We start from the raw sequence: 19982 nt of genomic DNA, 5'->3' as shown, positions 1-19982 counted from the left end.
GCAGCAACCAATGTAGCAGATCAAGAACCGATCCTCAGTGTTCATCCAAATCCTTCAATTGACCATCTTTTGACATCTAGTATGTTCGATAGCCCAAGAACAGTTGAAGACCATTCAGGTACAAACGAAAATCTTGCTACAGAAAGTCGAATTAGTGAATCTGATTCAATGAACGAATTCATACCAGCACAAGGCAGTGCAGATAATTCTGCAAAACAACTGAATGTCAACAAGGAAAGCGAAACTGGAGATGGTTCAGAGACAAAATTTCCGATTGATGGAATTTTCAGCGAAAATAATGATACACCAAAGAATACAGGGACAATGGAAAATGCTGATAATTCTGAAATAAATCGCAATGAAGGCGAATTACTTAACTCTGACAAAGCTGCTGGCAGCTTAGTTAATGATCCACAAGAAAGTAATCTTGGCGTAGAGGAAAAAATTCGTGGTAATATAGTTGACAATAATTTTATGCCAAATGCAGTGCCTTTAGTAGAAACCGTTGAAGGTCTGCATCTTACAAATATACGTCAAAGTCATGTGATTGCTCCAGAAATGAATTTGGAAAGTAGTGGGAGTTATCACAGAGAAGCAGCATTTCATGAAATCACATCTGAGATGGTGACAGATACAACTGTTCTTGATGGAAGTTTCTCTCAACAAGAGTCTCAAGATTCAAAAGCACAAACCGAATATTTGTTAGACAGAAGTATTAATTTCAATAACTACGAAGTGAATGGGCCTGGCAATGTTGAAAAAACAACTTTTGCAAGAAACCCTGAAATTTCATCGAGTAACCAAATAAGCAAACAAGATGATAATCAAGTACCTTTTCACGCAACGAGTGATGGTGAAAATTCCACTAGTTACAGCGTTAGTGATGATGAAGTAAAAAATGCGATTGAAGATCATTCACAGAATAATTTACAAGAAGTAGTAACAGAAAGTGCTGATCAAGCGAATGACCACAACTTTGGCATTCCAGAGACAGCTACGGAGCCCTATTCAAATTTGGAAGAAGAAAAATCAACAACCACCAGAAATCTGTTAATGGTTGAAGATAACTCGCAGTATGCCAATGGTAAGAATTAACAGGTCAATTATTGTCTATTTCGAAAACTATGCAAATCGTGTGTTTAGAAGGGAAAACTTTAATTGGTAGGTGACAAATTTAAAAGAAATTTCCATTGCTTTTCTAATGTATTAAAAATAAAATGTGTTCTAGATCAATCAACCATTGGTATATTCGACATGAATAAACCTGATACCTCTGAATCTCAACCACCGCAAGAAAACGAACCTGAGATACACCCTGAGGACGATTTATTAACAGAATCTACGGAAGAAGGTATTTGGGCACAATTTAGCAAAATTCTACCATTTGCTGGAGAACCCAGTAATGCAGGTCAGGAAATTCACATATCTATTTAATTGTGAGCCCGTATGTAACTTGAGTTCAAATAATTTTTTTTTATTTTCAGTGGCATCGCCTGAAGTGTGTGACATTAATTCCAACTGTCCTGATCTAGATAAGGATCCATCCTTATCGAACTCGGTGAGTTATCAACTATTGATAATACAAATTAATGTACAGTCTGTCACAAAACAAAACGCAAAATTTCAATATTGGAAGCAACCTATGCTGTATATTTCATTTATTATCTCATTTTTTATAGCTAACTATCATGTCTTAGAATTAAAATGTAAAATTTGATGTGCATATACTGTATTGTACCGAATATAAGTTGAGGTTTTTTCTTATTAACATGACCCCCCAAAACTTGTACTCGACTTATATCTGAGATTTTTAGGAAATTTACCTTATAGACTGAAATTATATTTTATAAATAATGAAATCGGACCAATGGAATTCGCGCTGCGATATTTCATTTTACCTAAGTTCTATTGATGAATGTACCTACTTAAAAAAATTATAAGCCATAAATTCATATGTGTATATACTTTTCATTTTGTGATATGAATTTTATCATTAAAATTAATAGTCCTGAAATACGAACTGAAAACTTGGGGTTCACTTATATCCAGGGTTGACTTATATTTGGAACAACACAGTAATTTCTATCGTGATCTTATAGAGTGTCAGGTTACACTTCACGTAAATCCAACCTGAAATTTATGAGACTTTTTCATATTACCTACATAGTAGTACAGTAATGTTTTTCTGAACTTGTTGTCACACAAATTCAACAAAGATATGTATTTTCAGGAACAAGATGCAGAAGGAGAAGATGTTGGATCATATTTACCAGTCTGGGATCAACATAATTACTTAGAGACACTCATGTATCTTGGTTTAACAGCTTTCACTACATTGTTATTTTCGCTCGGCTATTATTATATTGAGGTTTGTTTTATTGCTGTCATTAAATTAGCTGGTATGTCATACATCCCAAGATAGGAGATTATATTTCCTAATATTTGTAATAAATTAAAAATAATTTTATACTTTATAGAACCAGAGACGCGATAAAGAGCTAGTAGCTAAAATCAATAGACTTGAAAAGGAATTGCTAGTGATGACGAAAGAAAACATGATACTGGGTGAAGACTTGAAAACTACCAAAAACAAGGTGAGACGACAACATCTTTTGAACAGATGTCAATTCAATACAATGTACAGAAAGTAAATTGAACATATTAGAGGCGATGCAACGTCCAATGCCCATTTGTATCTCGTTTCTAGTTGAATTCCATCGAAGATGAATCCTTTGGATCCAATGAAATGGTACTTTCCTTAAAGTCAGAGCTGGAAATGGCACAGGTAAATATCAAATGGAACAATTTTTGTAATATCATTCTAACAATTGTTACGAATAACTTGATTGTAGGTCACCAAAGGAGAATTGGAAGACCAAATTATTACATTAGAAAAGGAATTAGAGAGTGCAACGGAAGCCGGTTTGGAACTAGAGCGTATGTTGCGTGAGTTTCTAGCATCACAGAGTGATGATAATCCACTGGCTCAATCAGTGGAAGATTTGCAAACTCGTTTAAATGCTCAACAAGCTACAAATGAGTCATTAACCAACAGCCTCAATCTCAAAGCCCAAGAGGTAATTTCTTTCCTTTATTTTAATTTCAATATACCATCTTACTCATAAATAACTATACATTCTTACTGTCATTCAGCTCGAGTTCGTCAGACTTGAGGTTTGTAAAACGTAATTCACCTGTAATACCAATATTTTTAAATTCAAAGCTCATCATGAATTTAAGTATCTATCCAAAATTCGTTCAAGTAGCCATATAGGTATTTAGCCATACATTACTGGCTTGAAATTGTAAATCATCGCGATTGGTATAATAGAAATTGCTATAGTCCATACTTAAATAATCCTAAGTATGTGCCTGCTTTTGCTTCACGATCACGCTTTCTGTTGTTTGGAACTATGAGAAGCAACCTAATTCAAAAATCATTTATAAATAAATTCTTCTTACATAAACTGTAAAATATATGTGGGGCATTCCAAATCAAGTCGACTAAATCCCAACCCTCATATTTTTTGTTTTTCCCGAAATTCATTGTAGGTGTAGTGGGACCTCAAAAACAGCTGAGTCAATTTTTTTTAATCATTATTCTAAGAAATCCCCCATGATCAATGACTGTCGAAAGCCATTAGAAAATTACCTGATAGTAAAATCTGAAACAATTCCAATCATCATTTTGGCACAAGATTCATGATTGTGAATGACCTCTTTCTAGTTCTCTAGAAACCTATAACATTTTTTATTCCACCAAAAACGCAGAAATATTTTATTTTTTAATTTTCAGATTAATGCATAATAATTATTTCATATTAATACTTATTAAAATTAAATCCCAAATGTATTTCAGTTAGCGAAATTTCTTACAAATTCCCGTGAAAAGTGCAATCACTTTTTTTTGAATTTTTAAAAGACACATTAATTGACTCTTCAAAGTGTCTTAAAATAATTACTTCACCTAAGTCTGGGAAAGAATAACATTTTTCCTATGCTTTAAGCAAATCAAAAATTTTCTAGGTCTCTAAACACCTAGAAGGAGATAGTTTACTATCATGGGTTTTGTAGCAAAATAATGCAAATAAAATGCAGCATTTTTAGCATTTTTTTCAGATATGACAATTACAATGTTTTTTCATGTCTTCTGACGGTCAATGCTCATAGGAGATTTTTCAGAGAAATGTAAGAAAACATTGAAAAATTAACAATTACATTAATTTTGAGTTCCTGCTATACCCACAAATAATTTTGGAAAAAAGAAAAATATGAGTCCCCAGGTTGAGTTGACATGGAATGCTTCATGTAAAATACATGTTGATTTAAAACGGTAAAGCTCTGAAGCGTTTGAATATATACTTCAAATGTAAACGATAAAAATTTTCACAGAATGAAGTCCTAACTGCCGAGCTTGCCATTACTCAAGAGAAGTACCAGCAATTTGAGGTGGAAGTAACACGACTAACAGAAGAATTGAAAGTGCAGAGCAACCTGAAAAAGAATCTTGAAAAAGATTTGACAGCTAAAATTTTACAGCTCAATGACCGAGTTGATAAGGTACACTAATTATGATCCATTTTAACTTACTGTAATTACTGAACATGATGGCGGCAAATTTTCTCCTTCATATCGACATAATTGTTCGTTATCTTCTTTTCAAAAAATTTTCCTCCCAAAGCTTTCTGAAGAACGTGCCACTTTGAGTAATCAGTTGACTTCGAAGGAAGTGGCATTGAACGATCTTGCAGAAATAATGAAACAAAGTAACGATAAATTGGATTTCAAAAAACTTTATGACGTGTCCCACATCAAGGCTGATGCACAAGTCATTGCTAAAGAGAGAGATGAACTTAAAATTAAACTAACCGAAGTGGAAGGAGCTCACCAACTACTCGAGGGTATGTCATTTGCTAGTTTAATAACATAGCACGTATTTATGCACATATTTTTCATAGGCATACAAGAGAGTTCATTACTTGTTCAGCACTGATTTGTACATATAGATAGGCGTATTTTCATTTTTACAGAACACACAAAGCTAATTAAAGAGGAAATTGCTTCAATTACGGAACAATATGAATTGGCCGAACGTGATAAAATAGAAGCGCAAACCCGACTTGAAGTGCTTTCAAATTACTTTAAAGAAAAAGAAAGTCAATTGCAAAAGTAAGTTGGGAATGTTTTAAGCAACACCATCTATTCTGGCTATTGCTTCAACTCTTTCAGAACCATGATTGATTATATAAATCTTGAATATGGTAGGTAAATATATTTTTAATTTCTTTTTGGTTTATTTATTATTTCAGAGAACTTGGCATGCAGGAAGCAATGTGGGTGCAGAAACAAGGTGAGGTAACTTCAACCGTTGACAGGATACAAACGATGCAGAATGAAATTCAGAATTATAGGCAACAAATTGAAACTTTGAAGAGGGAAATACTGGATCAAGAACGGGAATATAAGAGTCAGATTTCAGCCTTGGAAACAAAATCGCACGAACAATGGGTAATTTAACGCATGCCACTATATTTCTAAAATATTCTAATGATAACGATCAGTTCTAAAGGATTATTACCATTATTATTTTGATCTTTAGGTAATCGCCCGACAAAGTGAACGACGCTTGGAAGAATCGAAGGCTGAAGCCAGCCAATTACGAAATCGACTGACTATGGTGGAGAAAAGTATAAACGACGTAGATGCCGATTCAAAATTACATCGTAAGTATAATATTTCTGATGCGAATGTCTTTTTTTAGTGGTCATTTTTACTTTCCCTTCAAATCTTCTACTTAGTATTCTGACAATACTTGGATATTTCATACTCTTACATTACAAGGCCCATCTACACCCTTCGTATTGACACTTTTCCAAATATTTCCGTGATACTAGTCTATCAAAAAGTGACCTTCTAATGTAACGTTTTGAAATCTGACGTCAAAAAGTATAATCTACAGAGTCTTTGAACTATTAATGACCAATGGATAAAATATTCTGACGGGTAATATTTACATTTATTGAGAATTCATCTTTTTTCGAAATGTATTTCAAAGTCATGTCAAAAATTTTAATTTGTAGAATACTTATTATGGAAAAACAACTGATCTAACAAACTATTATAAGTATTTTGCGTGTATAACTAGGTAATAATAAGCATCAGGATCAGGTAAAGGTTGATCTCATTTTGTAACGTAAAAGCTTGTCACATATACAGGGTACAGTTACATATTATGTTTTTACCTAATGAAAACTCCCACACAGGCATGGAGACGAACGGAGAGACAGCATCGTCCCCTCAATTATTTTTGGGAGCAGAGACATCAAGTTCTCCTATATTGTTTACTGGTTCCTCAGGTATTCCTCCCCCTATACCTCCATTTCCACCATACCCTCCGTATCCCGTTATACCGGCACCGCCACATTCTGGAGGGGGACCGATGTACGATATTAGTAGGAGGCCTCCGCCGTTAGGAGGACGTCTGTCCTCGCCACCCCCAATACCTCTTCCTCATCCACCTGGTAGATACGAAGATGCCAGTTCTCCACCACCGCCGCTGTCACCTCCGTTGCATCCCTCTTACAACCATCGCTCACCGCCACCATTTAGCAACGAACATGTCCATATGTATCATCATGGTCCGCCTCCTCCATTTTTGCCACCTTTGGGAACCTCGCATTCTTGGGGGGATGATATATTACCACCTCCACGAAATCCGGTTTTCCATCCCCATCAACGTGAGCAGCGTGTACGGAATCACAAAGGTTTGTTTAAAAAATCGCATAAAAGCTTTCACACAAAATACTCACCTCACCTCCAGCTTTAGGGAAACTGGAATGATTCTTATTTCAATCATGTTGTAATCGGTTGGATTTTTATTTATGCACGCAAGGACGCAAGCGCTTCTCTAAAGTAAGGCAGTTTTGGAGTACAATGGAAGGAAATAATTCAAAATAGAATCTGTGGCAGGTTTATTTTAGATCTTTACTTTATATGCCTTTTTTCTCGTAGTCGTTAATTTTGTAATCCAGTTATTGGGCAGAATATATTTATTCATATAGCACCACATCATAGAGTAGAATTCTCAATTACACGTCTTTATCATCGATCCTCAGTTGTAAAACATCAACTACTTTACACATATTGAGTAGGTACTATTTTAGCATTACAGCTTTGTTTGTACACTAATGGCGCTTGCTTCTTTAATTTTTCTCTTTCTTTATTGATTTTGTGATTATGTGTATACGTACTAGTGGTTATAAACACCACGTACAGCACTTAATGCAAGGCATAGACTCACCTTAGTTTGCTTAATCATTCCACTTCACAATTGGCTCTCAGTAGAGTCAATGTTTAAAAATCCTGTCTGAACGGAAAAATCAATGCGATGTGTCTTATTTCAAATTCCAAAACATGACGCAGTAGCTTGATTAATTGATTTGTCAGATACTATACCATCGCTAATACGCTACCAAGCAAATTAGAATCAAATATATTATAAATACGTATGTTCATTAGGGTGGGGCCCAAAAAAAAAAATTTACTGTGAAAATATCGTTCAAGATGATGAAAAACAAATTCTGTGGAAGTTTGAGATCTTAAGATTAAGTGTTTGAACTTTCAGAGAATTTCTCTTTCATTATCTTGAAATTTTTTTTTGGCCCACCCTAATTTTGATGTTAATTATTCTTTATGTATAAATTGTTATTTTATTTGTAGGCTCGTTACATTCTTCTGGAGACTCCCTGGACAAATCAAATCATACTGGAAAAGCCTAAGCCTTTTGTGTTATCTGGAACCAGAAATACGTTTAATATTTCATTCCATACATTTCCTTCCGTTTTATAAAATGATGCTAGTTCAAATTTGAATGATGCATTATCAATACTTTGAAAAACTTATCGCTAGCTTGGATGTAGCAACGTTCGAAAATTTTCGTCTGATTTTGATGAAATTCGAATGTAGCAAAATTCGTACTTGCTGACGTATTAATACCAAATCACTTCAAGTAAGAGTTTTTGCGGAAATACAAAATAGCTTACACTACATGGTTTCAGATAATGTTATAGTCGAACGTTTCAAAGGAATGCAGGTATACATATTTATATATATGCATAGAGATATGATGAACATTTGTATAAAAATAAATTGTGATTATTGAAATCATGTTGAAAAAAATTTGTAATATTTAGTATAACAATCACACTGTGAAATGTACATTTATGATTTTAACGAATCAAAATAAATTGTAATTTATTATTACTCGCGAGTTATGGCTTCATATTTGACTGAAGTCTGGGATAATTATTCTCATAAAACGATCATTTATTAAATGTATTTTTTAAATTTACTGTCAACATTTTACAAATTAACATATGGATTTAATTTGTCTAGTCGAGTTTAAATCTATAAAAAATAATTTCGAGAAAGTTACTATTATATCTCTATAAAACTTCAATCTTGATCGTGTATCGTTAGAAATGAAATCTCAATTCCAAGTTTGAATAAAATAAGTAATAGCTGCTGAGCGAAATTACTACGGTACTGAGGAATGTCATAAAGTGCGTTAACTTTATATATAATGTATTATTTTAATTTTATTTTTCTATCAACCTTTGCCTAAACATCTTTATACAAATATAACCAGCCTATTCACTCGCGTAAACCACAATCTAGTGATACAATAGTTTAAGTTGCCAATACCAGAATTGCAGTTATGCAGTTTGTGAAATGAAGGCGCACTTCATTCCTTATTCATTACTATTGTAAAAGCCAAGATCGATTGTGTTGCCGTATAAAGTTGTACTGCCACTCCTTTAGAATATACATATAAGGCACCCAGCTAGGCAAGAATAGATACTATTCTGTGTGTAATATTTTATTGCGATTAACTGTTGCTACTTGTTATATCCACAATGGGACACATGAACCGCAAGTAATCCTATACGAATTGCGGTCAAGTGTCAAGGGCAGTCTTATGACTATACCAGTTCACACAATTGGTCCAGGCCTCAATAACTTGTATTTCATTCGATACAATTATTAGATGGGGATGCATAAAAATTCAGTTCACGAATTGGCCGTGTTAAACGACATTGAATCAAAGTTAACATAGATAAATTAATATTGCAAGAATTTTCAACATTAGAAGCTCGAAAAGATTATTCTCTTACTAGGTGATTACGGTAAAACTATAATATTGTCAACTACACCGTACAAATATAGCTATTCGAAGATAATACAATTCAATTAACTATCATATGATTATTTAATTGAATATGTCCTAATTTCGACTATGTACGGTATAGTTTGATGACATACATACCTATGGATGCAAATAGTTTTATTTAAAAAATGTTAAAAATCGCTAATACTCGTAATCGGAACAGTTGTGAATATATAATTTGAATGCTTATGGTACAATATTCACTCTGAAGCTACTTTATAGAAAAAAAGTTATTCCCGCGTCAGTTTAACAGATGGTTTTTTTTTAATAAGTTCTTAATACAAGTAAATGGTCAGATAATATACATAATTGTAATAGTATATAGTTTTGATGGATTTTGACCCTATGCTACAAAGACAACGAAGAATATAAAGAAGAATATAAGAACAGCAAAAATTTTTATCATCAGCCACCGGTTGTTCGTGACTGATTGGAAGTATTTTAAAATTTCACCATGTGCAGCCTCTACGTTCAACTCGGTATCTTGAATGTTACTGTCTATCCTGAAATTGAACAAACAAAATGTCGTATTTTTATAGTAATGAAACATTCGTTCGAATAACGTACTTTAGAACTACCATACCTTTCAACCATTTCTTCCTGTTCTTTGACCATGTGAGCCAGTTGTTGAAAGATTCCTCCAAGTTCGACAATTGTAGATTCAATATTTTGCATAGCATCTGATCTCGACTGTACATAAGTATCCTGGGGAAATTCAATGAGAGTTATAGAATACCTGTTATTCCAATTACTGATAAGAAGCTCAACTCATTACTCACTGTTTCATCGTAGAGGACAGCTTGACGCTGCATCACTTGCTGTCCCATTGCGGGTTCCAAGTCTATGCTAACAGAGGATGAATTTGCTTCTTCTTGAAGAAGCAAGGAACCTTGTCGCCCCGATACTGCACTAGGAGGTAACGACGCAGACACTGATCCTTGTGTAAACTGCTCCCTTCGGCATTGTTGTTGTTTCAAGTTCTATGCAAGTTCGTTTCAAGTAAATAGAAAACCATTATTGTGTTTTCATGTATACATGGCTGGTAGTTACTAAATTATATCAATAACATCAGAATGTAATAGTCTAATTACATAAGTGTAATGCGCAGAACAGCCAGGAGGCTCAAATGCATTTTATGTTCAGCGTTGAGCATAAAATTAAAAAAAACAAAAAAAAAAAAATGGACCATTAGACTAAGAAGTTGAAATGATCAGAATTCGGAAATTCATAATCTAGACATAAATTATGTATGTATTTGTTTGAATTTATGAAGTCCATTGTGATAAGTCTGGCTTGTTATACTCACTTCTGTCCTCACTTCAAGAACGTTTTTGAAATGGTTAGACATGTTGGCTAATTTTGATTGCAGAGCGACAACTACAGAAGAGGAGTGAGAAGCTAGGTGATGGCCACGCGTCGCCCCAAGACTCTCCCGCTGTTGTCTACCTACTTCTTGCAATTTTGCTATTTGCTGATTTAAACTATTCAAATCCCCCTTTATGATGTAAGTCAATTCTTGAATTTCTGATGGTCTATCGTCAAACAATGATTTCTTCTTTGCCACTAAAATAACAAGAAACACCATGAACGTTGTAGATGAATATCGAACTATTTCTAAACCTGACAACATAAGCATAAGCATTTTATTTGCAGTGAAATTCTTACATTCATGTCATTTCATTTAAATTTTCAATCACTGTCTACAGCCACTTAACATTTGAAGGATAGCTAGGATTGAGAAGAAAGTTTCCATTTGTGTGAAAAGTGAAAGTAACAACTATACCAATGTACTATTGAATATTAATTAAACATCATCTTACGCAACGCAAGTTTTTCCAATTTTGTGTAAGTGCTAGCGATATTCTTTCCAATGTTCTTAGCGATCATCATAAAATTGGAATAACTCTGTATCTGACGAGCCTGTCTAGGATCTCTCATAACAGCAGCTCGCGCCACTGTCCTTCCCTGCATCGTGCGAATCGCATTTGCAAACTCTTTGGTCCTGTCTCGTGAAGTCATTGTAACTAAGTTAGCTTCTTGCTGTTTATTGTTGATATCTAGTTGTTGAGAAACAACTCTATCATTGTGGTATTGATGTCCAAAATCGCGATTTTGATATGCACTGTTGGAGGTTGTGATCATTGGATCAATTTCGTGTTCGGAGCCACCTCGTCGTCTACGCGCTGGCATTGCATCCTCAACTTTCAACAAATCTACTATGTATTATCACAGGCAACACTTCACGCGATTAGCCACGTCAAGTATAATATAATATAATTCTAATCAAACAGATTGGAAATTGCTCAACCACATGACAGCTCACAGCTTTGAGCCACGGGCAATGTTCATGCTGATTAACGATGATACGCGGCAGGCGGTCACAAGCTGTCAGGCTATTTTACTTTGAATTTCATGGCGGAGACTAGGGTGTTCTCGTGTTCCCAAAGCAACAGTGTCATAAGTAACTGTTGCTGCTGCAACAACAGCATGTATTTTATACGTTATGATACGTTAATATTTGCGTGTAGCATATATAATCCATTGATGACTTACCTGGATGGCTCATAATATTGAGTTTGAAGCTACTCAGTACTCTTCCAGAAGTCTTATGTTCCCATCCCTTTCTTTTAACCCGAGTGAGAAGAAGACAGAACTGTTTTGAATTCTCTTTGCTCGGAAGATTTTCGAACACATTCACCGGTCTATCTTAATTGCTAAGCGCTACGCTACGTCACTTGGTATAAAATCAAGCAAATGGCGCAGCAAAACGGGGCTCAGCGGAGTATCTCTTCGTGATGGAAATGGAAGTGGCAAAAGTACAAATAGCCGAATGTGTCTCGCAAGTTGAGTCAGTTTCTATCCAGGAATGTCGTATTTGTTTAAAAAATTGTAATGAGTTTTGGGAATTATTCCAAAATGACGAAGATATTCCAAGAAAAATCATGGCGTTTGCTGCTATACAGGTTAGCTTTGGGCATTTTCAATCGTATCATTACTGTTATAGTATGATCATCAACGTGTTTTGTTTTTTTTAAATTTATATTTACCATGAAAACTAATTTCCGATCAATTGGTAACAATACATGTCGCTAATTCAACCACCCAAACTTCATTTGTAATATAAACAATCGTTTGCATTTTGTTTGTTGCACTACTACTATCATTACTTCACACTTCATTGCAATTCGATGTTCAGATTGTCGGGAATGTATTTTTAACCATTTTTACAGGTAGAACACGGCGACGGACTCCCAAGTATTATTTGCTTCTCATGTCGCCAGCTATTGGATATGTCCTACGATTTCAAGTGTCAGGTTGAAAAATCTGATGCTGTTTTACGTAAAATATTGCTATCGAATATAAAAGACGATAGAGATGCAGCTAAGGAGTCATTGTCACAATCGATCAACGATGTTATCACGGAAGCCATTGCTGACGAAATTCCTAATCAGCAAACAGGAATAAAGGAATTGGAAATGCAGAGTGAATCAAAATCACAAGCTGCACAAGAGATAAAGAGTGTAGTATTGACTAATTTTGATGATAAACAAAGTGCAGTAACCTTTGAAATCAGTGAGGAGTGCATGAGTGGTAACGAGTCCTCACAAGAGGAGGAAATGCAGGATAAAAGTTTGAGCGATGAATCGATTGATAAGCATATAGAGAAAGATGACGATTTTAGTCAGCGCGAGATAATATCTGCTTTAGAGAATACAGAGATATTGCTTGATGATCAGGGTGTTACAGTAGGTAAATTGATTGATTCAACAGATCAAAATATTGAACCAGAACCTATTAAACAAGAGGATATCCCATTGTCAGAGGAATGTGAGTTGTTAGAAGGAGAGAGGAATGACCAGGACGAAATTGTTTTTCATGATGATCTCAAATTTGAATTAAAAAATAGTCTACTCTCTGAGGGGGATGACGAAGCTGATGTTTCATTTGAATCAGACAAATTAAAACCCAACAATTGTCAAATTTTCAATGAAGAAATGAATGATAGTGATGAAGAGAAACCATTGATCACGAGAACCAGTCGACGAAAATGTCCTCACTGTATCAAGAGCTTTGCCACAAATATAGCTCTGCAACGACACATGACCATTCACAAGCACAAAACTAAATTGAGATACGTTTGCTATTTGTGTGACAAACAATTTTCTACTGTTGCAAAGCTGAAGAATCATGTGTCAGATAATCACGATTCTTTGAAAAATGAAAACAGAGTTGATGTTGATAATAATTGTGGCGCAATAGATACTGATAGAAAAGGGGAAAAGTTAGAATATGATATTGACATTTCGATAGACAAGCAGAAAACAGATAAAAAAAACTATAAAATGAAATGCAAAGTCTGTGCGAAACAGTTCACCTATCAGAAATCATTTCTTTCCCACATTAAAACTCACCCTGAATATGAAAAATATGAAAATTCAGATAATCATACCGGGCAGCTGACAACAATAGAAGAATCACTGGACCATCAAACTGATTCATCTCATTCCAAAATAAACGAATCTGATGACGACGATTTACCGCTCGAAGGCTTACAGTGTACTCAATGTGGTAAACTTTTTGCAACTAAGGGAAATCTGAAAAGGCATGTATCAACCCACAGTGGTCTTAGATTCAATTGTTCAACGTGTGGAAAGGAATTCTCTAGATTAGATAAACTCAAAGATCATGAGCAGTCGAAACACAAAGAAGAAATTTTTGGGGCATCTGACGATGAAGATGATGATACAGATAACGAAAGTAGACCAAATGAAAGTGCCGAATCCAAAAGGAAGGTGAGATATTTTTTGCATTTAGGATTGCGAATTCATAAATTTCAGTTGTCTGATAGTTTTAACAATTTTGTAAAAGTAAGACTTCTTGATTCAATCTTTATTAAATTATATAAATCTTTTATATTTAAAAAATAACTGACTGATTGATTTGATAGGAAAAAAAGTGCAGACCTCATCAATGCGCTATGTGTCCAAAGGCATTTGCTCAGGCACAATCATTGGCCAACCATATGGAACGACACAAACGTATCAAAGAGCCACAAAAACGTTTCCTTTGTGAAGTATGCAGCAAGTGCTTTGCACAAAGTGGATCGCTAGTAGCCCATATGAGAACTCATACAGGAATTAAGCCATACGTTTGCAATGTTTGCAGTAGAGCATTTACCAAGAGTACATATTTGCAGTTGCATCTCCGCACGCATAGTGGTGAAAAACCATATATATGTCAGTATTGCAGTAGAGCATTTGCCAGAGCTAACACGCTAGCTAGACACATAACGATGCATACAGGAGAGGCAAAATATCATTGTCAAATATGCATGAAATCATTCAGACGGTTGACTTCCCTGAATGAACATACTTATACTCATACTGGCCAGAGACCATATGCATGTAAAATATGTTCCAAGCGCTATAACAATGCTGGCTCTTTGTATGCTCATACAAAAAAATGCAGAGCGCAACAATTGTCAGGATCAGCATCCACTTATACAGTTTCAGTTGACAATGCCAATCAAAATGACGTTTCCACAGTACCACAAATGTTGATTTACTCCCAAAGAAAAATTGTCCCCAGTGAACCTCAGGTTGCACAAGCTCCAACGCCACAGTATTTGGTCACGACTGTTCAGAGTCAAAAAACTCTTCCGACCCATATCAGTCAGTCCTTTGCAGTTGGAGACCCTCATTTTTACGCAATAGATGGAAAGCAATTGAAAAATCCTTATTATACAATTTATCCCAATATGTAACATAGTACCGATTATCAATTTCACAAGGTCCTTTTATCACTCAATGCTTCATTTTCTTTTAGAATCCACTGTAATAGATTCTTCATACGAAAAAGGAAAAAAGCTAACCAATGTAAATATATTTTGATTTACTCTTTATATTCTGTGAGGAATAATTTTAATCATGTAAAAAAAAGTTTTTATCTCCGTTTTTCATCAGATTAGAATTACTTCATTTAACGATACCAGTTTTTTAACTGACAGGTATGATCAATATAGGCATTATTATTGTTCTAAGAGCGCCAATGTGTATCAGTCAAAAGTTGAATAATGAATATCCTAATAGATAACGGTTGAATCCAATATAAAATGTAAATAGTGTAAGCGAAGCTGGAATTCCTCAGAACTATCTGTAGTAGTACGAAACTGCAGAATTATCACATATTTCATCCATGTAGCGTATTTGCATAGAAGCAAATTTATATTACTACTTACATACAACATTATTTTATAATAAAGTTTTTATAAAATTATAACCCATTTTTAAAATATGTTTCTAAGTTGGATATATTATGAAATTTTTTTTCACATTGTATTATATGCTTTATTCAAAATCAGTCACATATTCGGTTCATCGTATTCAAATTCGTCGAATCTAATTCACGCGCCGCGAGCAAAGGCAATTCCCCAAATATCAGCCTGCGTCGTACGTAGTATTAGGGCATTTAACTGCTGTGCGCAGTTCGCTCCGAGTGAGCAAAATTGCGCGGGACGAGCAAATTTCGCTCAGCGTCATTCGCTTTTTGGCAGCGGAATGTAAATGAAGTGGTATGAGTAAGTGTGAAGATGAGTTTCATATGTAGCGTTTATTATTGTGTGTTATAGAATATGGTCTATAAGGCATATACCTGGTTAAAAAAAAAAAAAAAATGTGTGTAACGTTATCGTTCTCGGATTTGTTCTGCGTGGATTGTTGTTTTTCCGATTAATTTACAATTGATGATTTAAAAAGCTGTTTGTATCAAATAGAGAATTCAATTTCAAATTAGTTATGGGTTCGTGCAAATCAAGTAAAAATTTACTGACAGCTTATGCTGTAAACTCAGATTTGTGCGCAAGTTGAACAGTCTATAGTTACATGCAATTTCGTAAAGCAAAATTATGTGTCCAAATATTTTGTCATGTTCCCATTTCAGTACACAAAGTGTTCAAATTTAAAAATTGTGTGAGTTGAACTTTAGAACTGGACAGATGGTACATACAAGAATCATGTCTAAAGTATGAATAAACTAAAGGAGATCAGATTAATTATTTAATAATTATTAGCTGATGCAATACCGTGAATTTGAAATTCAATTTGGAATAATTAATGATGAATCCTAGACAAATACATTCAAATTTAATGCATAATATACATTTTTATCAAATGATCGTTTGTTGAAAGTTTACTCGCGACTTCGTGAGAAATTTCCGACTTCAAATCAGCGCCTCGTAGTGGTAATTTTTGGTAAGTAGACGGCCAAAGTTCAGATTTCAAACCCTGTTAGCATCAGCGCTTCTACCTGCTGGTCCTCTATTATTGTTCTATGATCCATGTTTACTGACGCTGTGTGAATCAGAGGTTAGAATCTCAAACCAAGTTTTTTGTAATGTTTCAGACATCGACGAAATACGAAAAAAGCAATAATCAAATTGATAATTGACAGCTATTACGATTTTTCGTATTCTTTTGGCATAGCAAAACATCGATCAACGCAACGATCGGAAATCACACAAACAAGCGTTTGTTTCATATCCAATAAACAACAATCCGGCCTCTACGTTCAAAGCAGGAATTGTTAAAATACCGCATTAATAAACAGTGTATACACAGAAACTTAGTGGCTAAAGTTAATTAAAGTTGATAAAATGGCATTACGAACGTACGGCGATAAGCCCATAAGTTTTCAAGTTGAAGAAAATGGAGAATATTATTGCATCGGTTCAGAAGTTGGGAATTATTTGCGTCTCTTTCGTGGTTCTTTGTACAAAAGATACCCTGGCATGTTCAGAAGATCTATAACCAATGACGAAAGAAAAAAACTCGTCGAACTTGGTCTTAGTCAGCATGTTCTCGCCTCCAGCGTATCTTTGTTACGTGCCAGTGAAGTTGAAGACATTATAGAAGGCAATGATGATAAATACAAGGCTGTTTCGGTCCATTCGACTGAACCACCTGCTCCTAGAGAAGGAAAATCTAAAAAATCTATGTCCTGGGTTCCAAGTTTACCAAACAGCTCACATCTCGATGCTGTACCGCAAGCTACGCCCATTAATCGCAACAGAGTTCACACTAAAAAAGTCAGAACTTTTCCTCTATGGTAAGAAAAGTTGAGATTTTCTTTTTATTCGCACCCTGCTGAACAAGAAAGTTATATATAATTTTATCTTATCTCATCTACTTCTTGCAGCTTTGATGATACAGATCCATCTGCAAATTTAGAAAATGCTGCTCAACAAGAGATGCTTGTCCCAATACGTTTAGACATGGAAATTGAAGGGCAAAAACTTAGAGATACTTTTACATGGAACAAGAATGGTAGCGTGATTAATTGTAGCAAGTTTTACGTAGTTCATTAATTTTAAGTAATTTTCATCCTATTTTGACCAAACAAACTTTTGCCTCTTCTAGAAAGCCTGATAACACCAGAACAGTTTGCAGAAGTTTTGTGCGACGACTTGGATCTGAATCCCTTAACATTTGTCCCTGCTATCGCACAAGCAATTAGACAACAAATTGAAGCATTCCCTCAAGAGACTATCTTAGAAGATCAGTGTGATCAAAGAGTCATTATTAAGTTGAATATTCATGTTGGAAATACGTCATTGGTTGATCAAGTTGAATGGGATATGTCTGAGAAAGAGAATAATCCAGAAAAATTTGCAATGAAACTTTGCGCTGAGTTGGGGCTTGGAGGAGAATTTGTCACCGCCATTGCCTATAGGTGAAAATTTAACGAACTTTGAATTGATATGAAATTTAATTTTAAGCTTACCATATTGTTTTGATGTGTTTTATCATAAATATAATTTCTTATTCTATGACGAAAAATGAAAACTTGCAGCGTCCGAGGTCAATTGTCATGGCATCAAAGAACATACGCATTTTCTGAAGCGCCACTGCCAACTGTTGAAGTACCATTTAGACCTCCCTCAGAAGCCGACCAATGGGCGCCCTTCCTCGAGACCCTGACTGATGCGGAAATGGAAAAGAAGATAAGAGATCAAGACAGAAACACTCGGTAAGATAGAAATTAATTAATTATTGCATTTTATATGTTTGTTTTATTGAAATGTTCATCTAATCTGAAAAAAATTCATTTGGAACTAATAACTATTCATGTTACAGACGAATGCGGAGATTGGCTAATACTACACCAGGGTGGTAAAATTAAAAGACGAAAACAATTTATTGCATTTGAACTTGAATAACCAATGCAGCAAGTTATGCTGCACTTCGTTCAGTATTTGAATGTTGCGTGACAACGGTATTTAACTTGATTACATCTCATCATCATCACTCGTCTTGCTACTGATGTGATCAATGAATATACTCAATAAATGTCACTACGGTACTGAGAGAAAAATATTTTATTCTTTTCCTATTTATTACTAACTTATACCATAAAATTCTAATTTAGCGTGTGGGCAATACAATTATCATATAGATAAGACGTGTAATAAATTGTGAACCAATCACTGTTATTTATCAAAAATTCGTTTGCCAGATTATACATGATCAGATAGGAGCTTGCTGCTTATCATTTCACAAAACTTCTGATTGAACTTGAGCAGTAATATCAGAAAAAAATATCAACTTGATGTAATACGTGATAATCATTTACGTTTATATAAAAATACTTATATTGAGTTCAATAGAGATTTATTTCGAACTTTGGCGTATGTACCTAAATTTTGCCTCTTGACAGTAGCTTGAAAAATATTCTTGTGTGGCAAAAACATTAAATGAATATTTAAACCAATCGTCACATTGGTAAAGCTGCAATCAGTTCTGATTTGATTGTTACTTAATTATACTAATGCACGTATGGACGTAGTACATAGAGTTGTTTTATTGAGCTGACACTTGTAATCCAGAAATATAGTGTGTGTGCCCGTTGAACGAAGTTAGGAACAATAGATTGTAACATTCAACATTCACATTGATACCATTACTGTGAATTGAGTAAAGAAGGCAGTATACTTGTTACATATTTTCATAAGATAAAACCCAGCCTCTACTGACAACAGAGTGCAGACTTGAGTGAACAATTTCTAACCACTCCAAGACCTCATAAATTGCTGCAGAAACAAGAAGCTTGTCACATCAAGTCAATTTTTACTAACTCTTCCAAGGGTTTCAAGGATTCAAAATACTGCGTTTCTCATGTTGAATATATTTATGTTCAATGCAAGTACTGACTATGATTTCAAGTTATCTAGACTCTTTCATAGACAGTTCTAGCCGAGAATTCAAATTTCCATTATAGAAGATGTGTAAAAGAAACTTCAGGGTAACGTTCGTCTTGTTGAGAAATCTTAAACGATAAGTAACCGAGATTACAGTTTCTTGAACAATCATCGAACTATAATACTACTAGATAACGTTACCAATTCCTTGGGATCACAAAAGAAAAGTTTCTGTTCTCAGTCAACTATCAGTTATTTATAGTTTTGACAATAAGCTCTGACTTGAAAAAATCAGTGTTTTCTCATTACGGCTGGATCTGACGATCTTCGTAATGTGATAAACACTATCCAAAATATGAATTCCGAACGGGTCTGCTTGCTCAAATCAGACAGAAACAATTGAAGTCGTTACTTTCTAAATTGTTTTTATTACTAGTACTATAGGTATTATTATCCATGGACTCGTTCATCATCCATCATCACTTACAGTCCGATTTGCTCTGCTCTGCGCTAACGAATTTGCCTATGAGTCGTTACCAGTCGAACCTAGCATTCAATAGAGAT

At 34.6% G+C, this 19982-nt stretch overlaps 3 protein-coding genes across 3 annotated transcripts; 2 read left to right on the top strand and 1 right to left on the bottom strand.

The window, feature by feature from the left end:
- The first annotated feature begins 10 nt into the window (after nt 1–10).
- On the top strand, nt 11–15505 carry LOC124406544. Its single transcript, XM_046881979.1, has 16 exons — nt 11–1084; nt 1229–1408; nt 1485–1558; nt 2231–2368; nt 2478–2594; nt 2708–2785; nt 2853–3077; nt 4393–4560; nt 4682–4901; nt 5007–5169; nt 5310–5508; nt 5600–5723; nt 6264–6764; nt 11972–12189; nt 12457–14019; nt 14175–15505. The coding sequence occupies exons 1-16, from the start codon at nt 82–84 to the stop codon at nt 14988–14990; spliced, it is 5787 nt and encodes a 1928-aa protein (XP_046737935.1). The 5' UTR covers nt 11–81; the 3' UTR covers nt 14991–15505.
- LOC124406641 (syntaxin-5) lies at nt 7677–11625 on the bottom strand. The gene is made up of 5 exons (XM_046882121.1): nt 11047–11625; nt 10533–10789; nt 10006–10206; nt 9810–9931; nt 7677–9729 (listed from the first exon to the last, which is right to left on the bottom strand). The coding sequence occupies exons 1-5, from the start codon at nt 11414–11416 to the stop codon at nt 9570–9572; spliced, it is 1110 nt and encodes a 369-aa protein (XP_046738077.1). The 5' UTR covers nt 11417–11625; the 3' UTR covers nt 7677–9569.
- A 1051-nt stretch (nt 15506–16556) lies between the features above and the next one.
- Nucleotides 16557–18583, top strand: LOC124406642 (SWI/SNF-related matrix-associated actin-dependent regulator of chromatin subfamily B member 1). Its single transcript, XM_046882122.1, has 5 exons — nt 16557–17329; nt 17420–17547; nt 17641–17953; nt 18074–18250; nt 18358–18583. Exons 1-5 carry the CDS (start codon nt 16878–16880, stop codon nt 18395–18397), a joined length of 1110 nt encoding a protein of 369 aa, XP_046738078.1. The 5' UTR covers nt 16557–16877; the 3' UTR covers nt 18398–18583.
- Nucleotides 18584–19982: the final 1399 nt, after the last annotated feature.

Source organism: Diprion similis, chromosome 6 (assembly GCF_021155765.1).
Source record: "Diprion similis isolate iyDipSimi1 chromosome 6, iyDipSimi1.1, whole genome shotgun sequence".
NCBI classification, from domain to species: domain Eukaryota; kingdom Metazoa; phylum Arthropoda; class Insecta; order Hymenoptera; family Diprionidae; genus Diprion; species Diprion similis.
The sequence above is the reverse complement of the archived record's forward strand: the minus strand, read 5'-3'. Positions and strand labels throughout refer to the sequence as shown.

What these genes read in the sequence shown, in the direction of transcription:
- LOC124406544 (XM_046881979.1), top strand. Translation starts at nt 82, where the DNA reads ATGTTCGATAGCCCAAGAACAGTTGAAGACCATTCAGGTACAAACGAA. An exon ending in AAAGAAAGTCAATTGCAAAA is followed by an intron (nt 5,170 to 5,309) that starts GTAAGTTGGGAA and finishes TTATTATTTCAG; the next exon opens with AGAACTTGGCATGCAGGAAG. An exon ending in GTGCCGAATCCAAAAGGAAG is followed by an intron (nt 14,020 to 14,174) that starts GTGAGATATTTT and finishes TTGATTTGATAG; the next exon opens with GAAAAAAAGTGCAGACCTCA.
- LOC124406641 (XM_046882121.1), bottom strand. Translation starts at nt 11,416, where the DNA reads ATGCCAGCGCGTAGACGACGAGGTGGCTCCGAACACGAAATTGATCCA. An exon ending in TTCTTGAAGTGAGGACAGAA is followed by an intron (nt 10,207 to 10,532) that starts GTGAGTATAACA and finishes GAACTTGCATAG; the next exon opens with AACTTGAAACAACAACAATG. An exon ending in CTGTCCTCTACGATGAAACA is followed by an intron (nt 9,932 to 10,005) that starts GTGAGTAATGAG and finishes GAATTTCCCCAG; the next exon opens with GATACTTATGTACAGTCGAG.
- LOC124406642 (XM_046882122.1), top strand. Translation starts at nt 16,878, where the DNA reads ATGGCATTACGAACGTACGGCGATAAGCCCATAAGTTTTCAAGTTGAA. An exon ending in GTCAGAACTTTTCCTCTATG is followed by an intron (nt 17,330 to 17,419) that starts GTAAGAAAAGTT and finishes TACTTCTTGCAG; the next exon opens with CTTTGATGATACAGATCCAT. An exon ending in TTTTACATGGAACAAGAATG is followed by an intron (nt 17,548 to 17,640) that starts GTAGCGTGATTA and finishes TGCCTCTTCTAG; the next exon opens with AAAGCCTGATAACACCAGAA.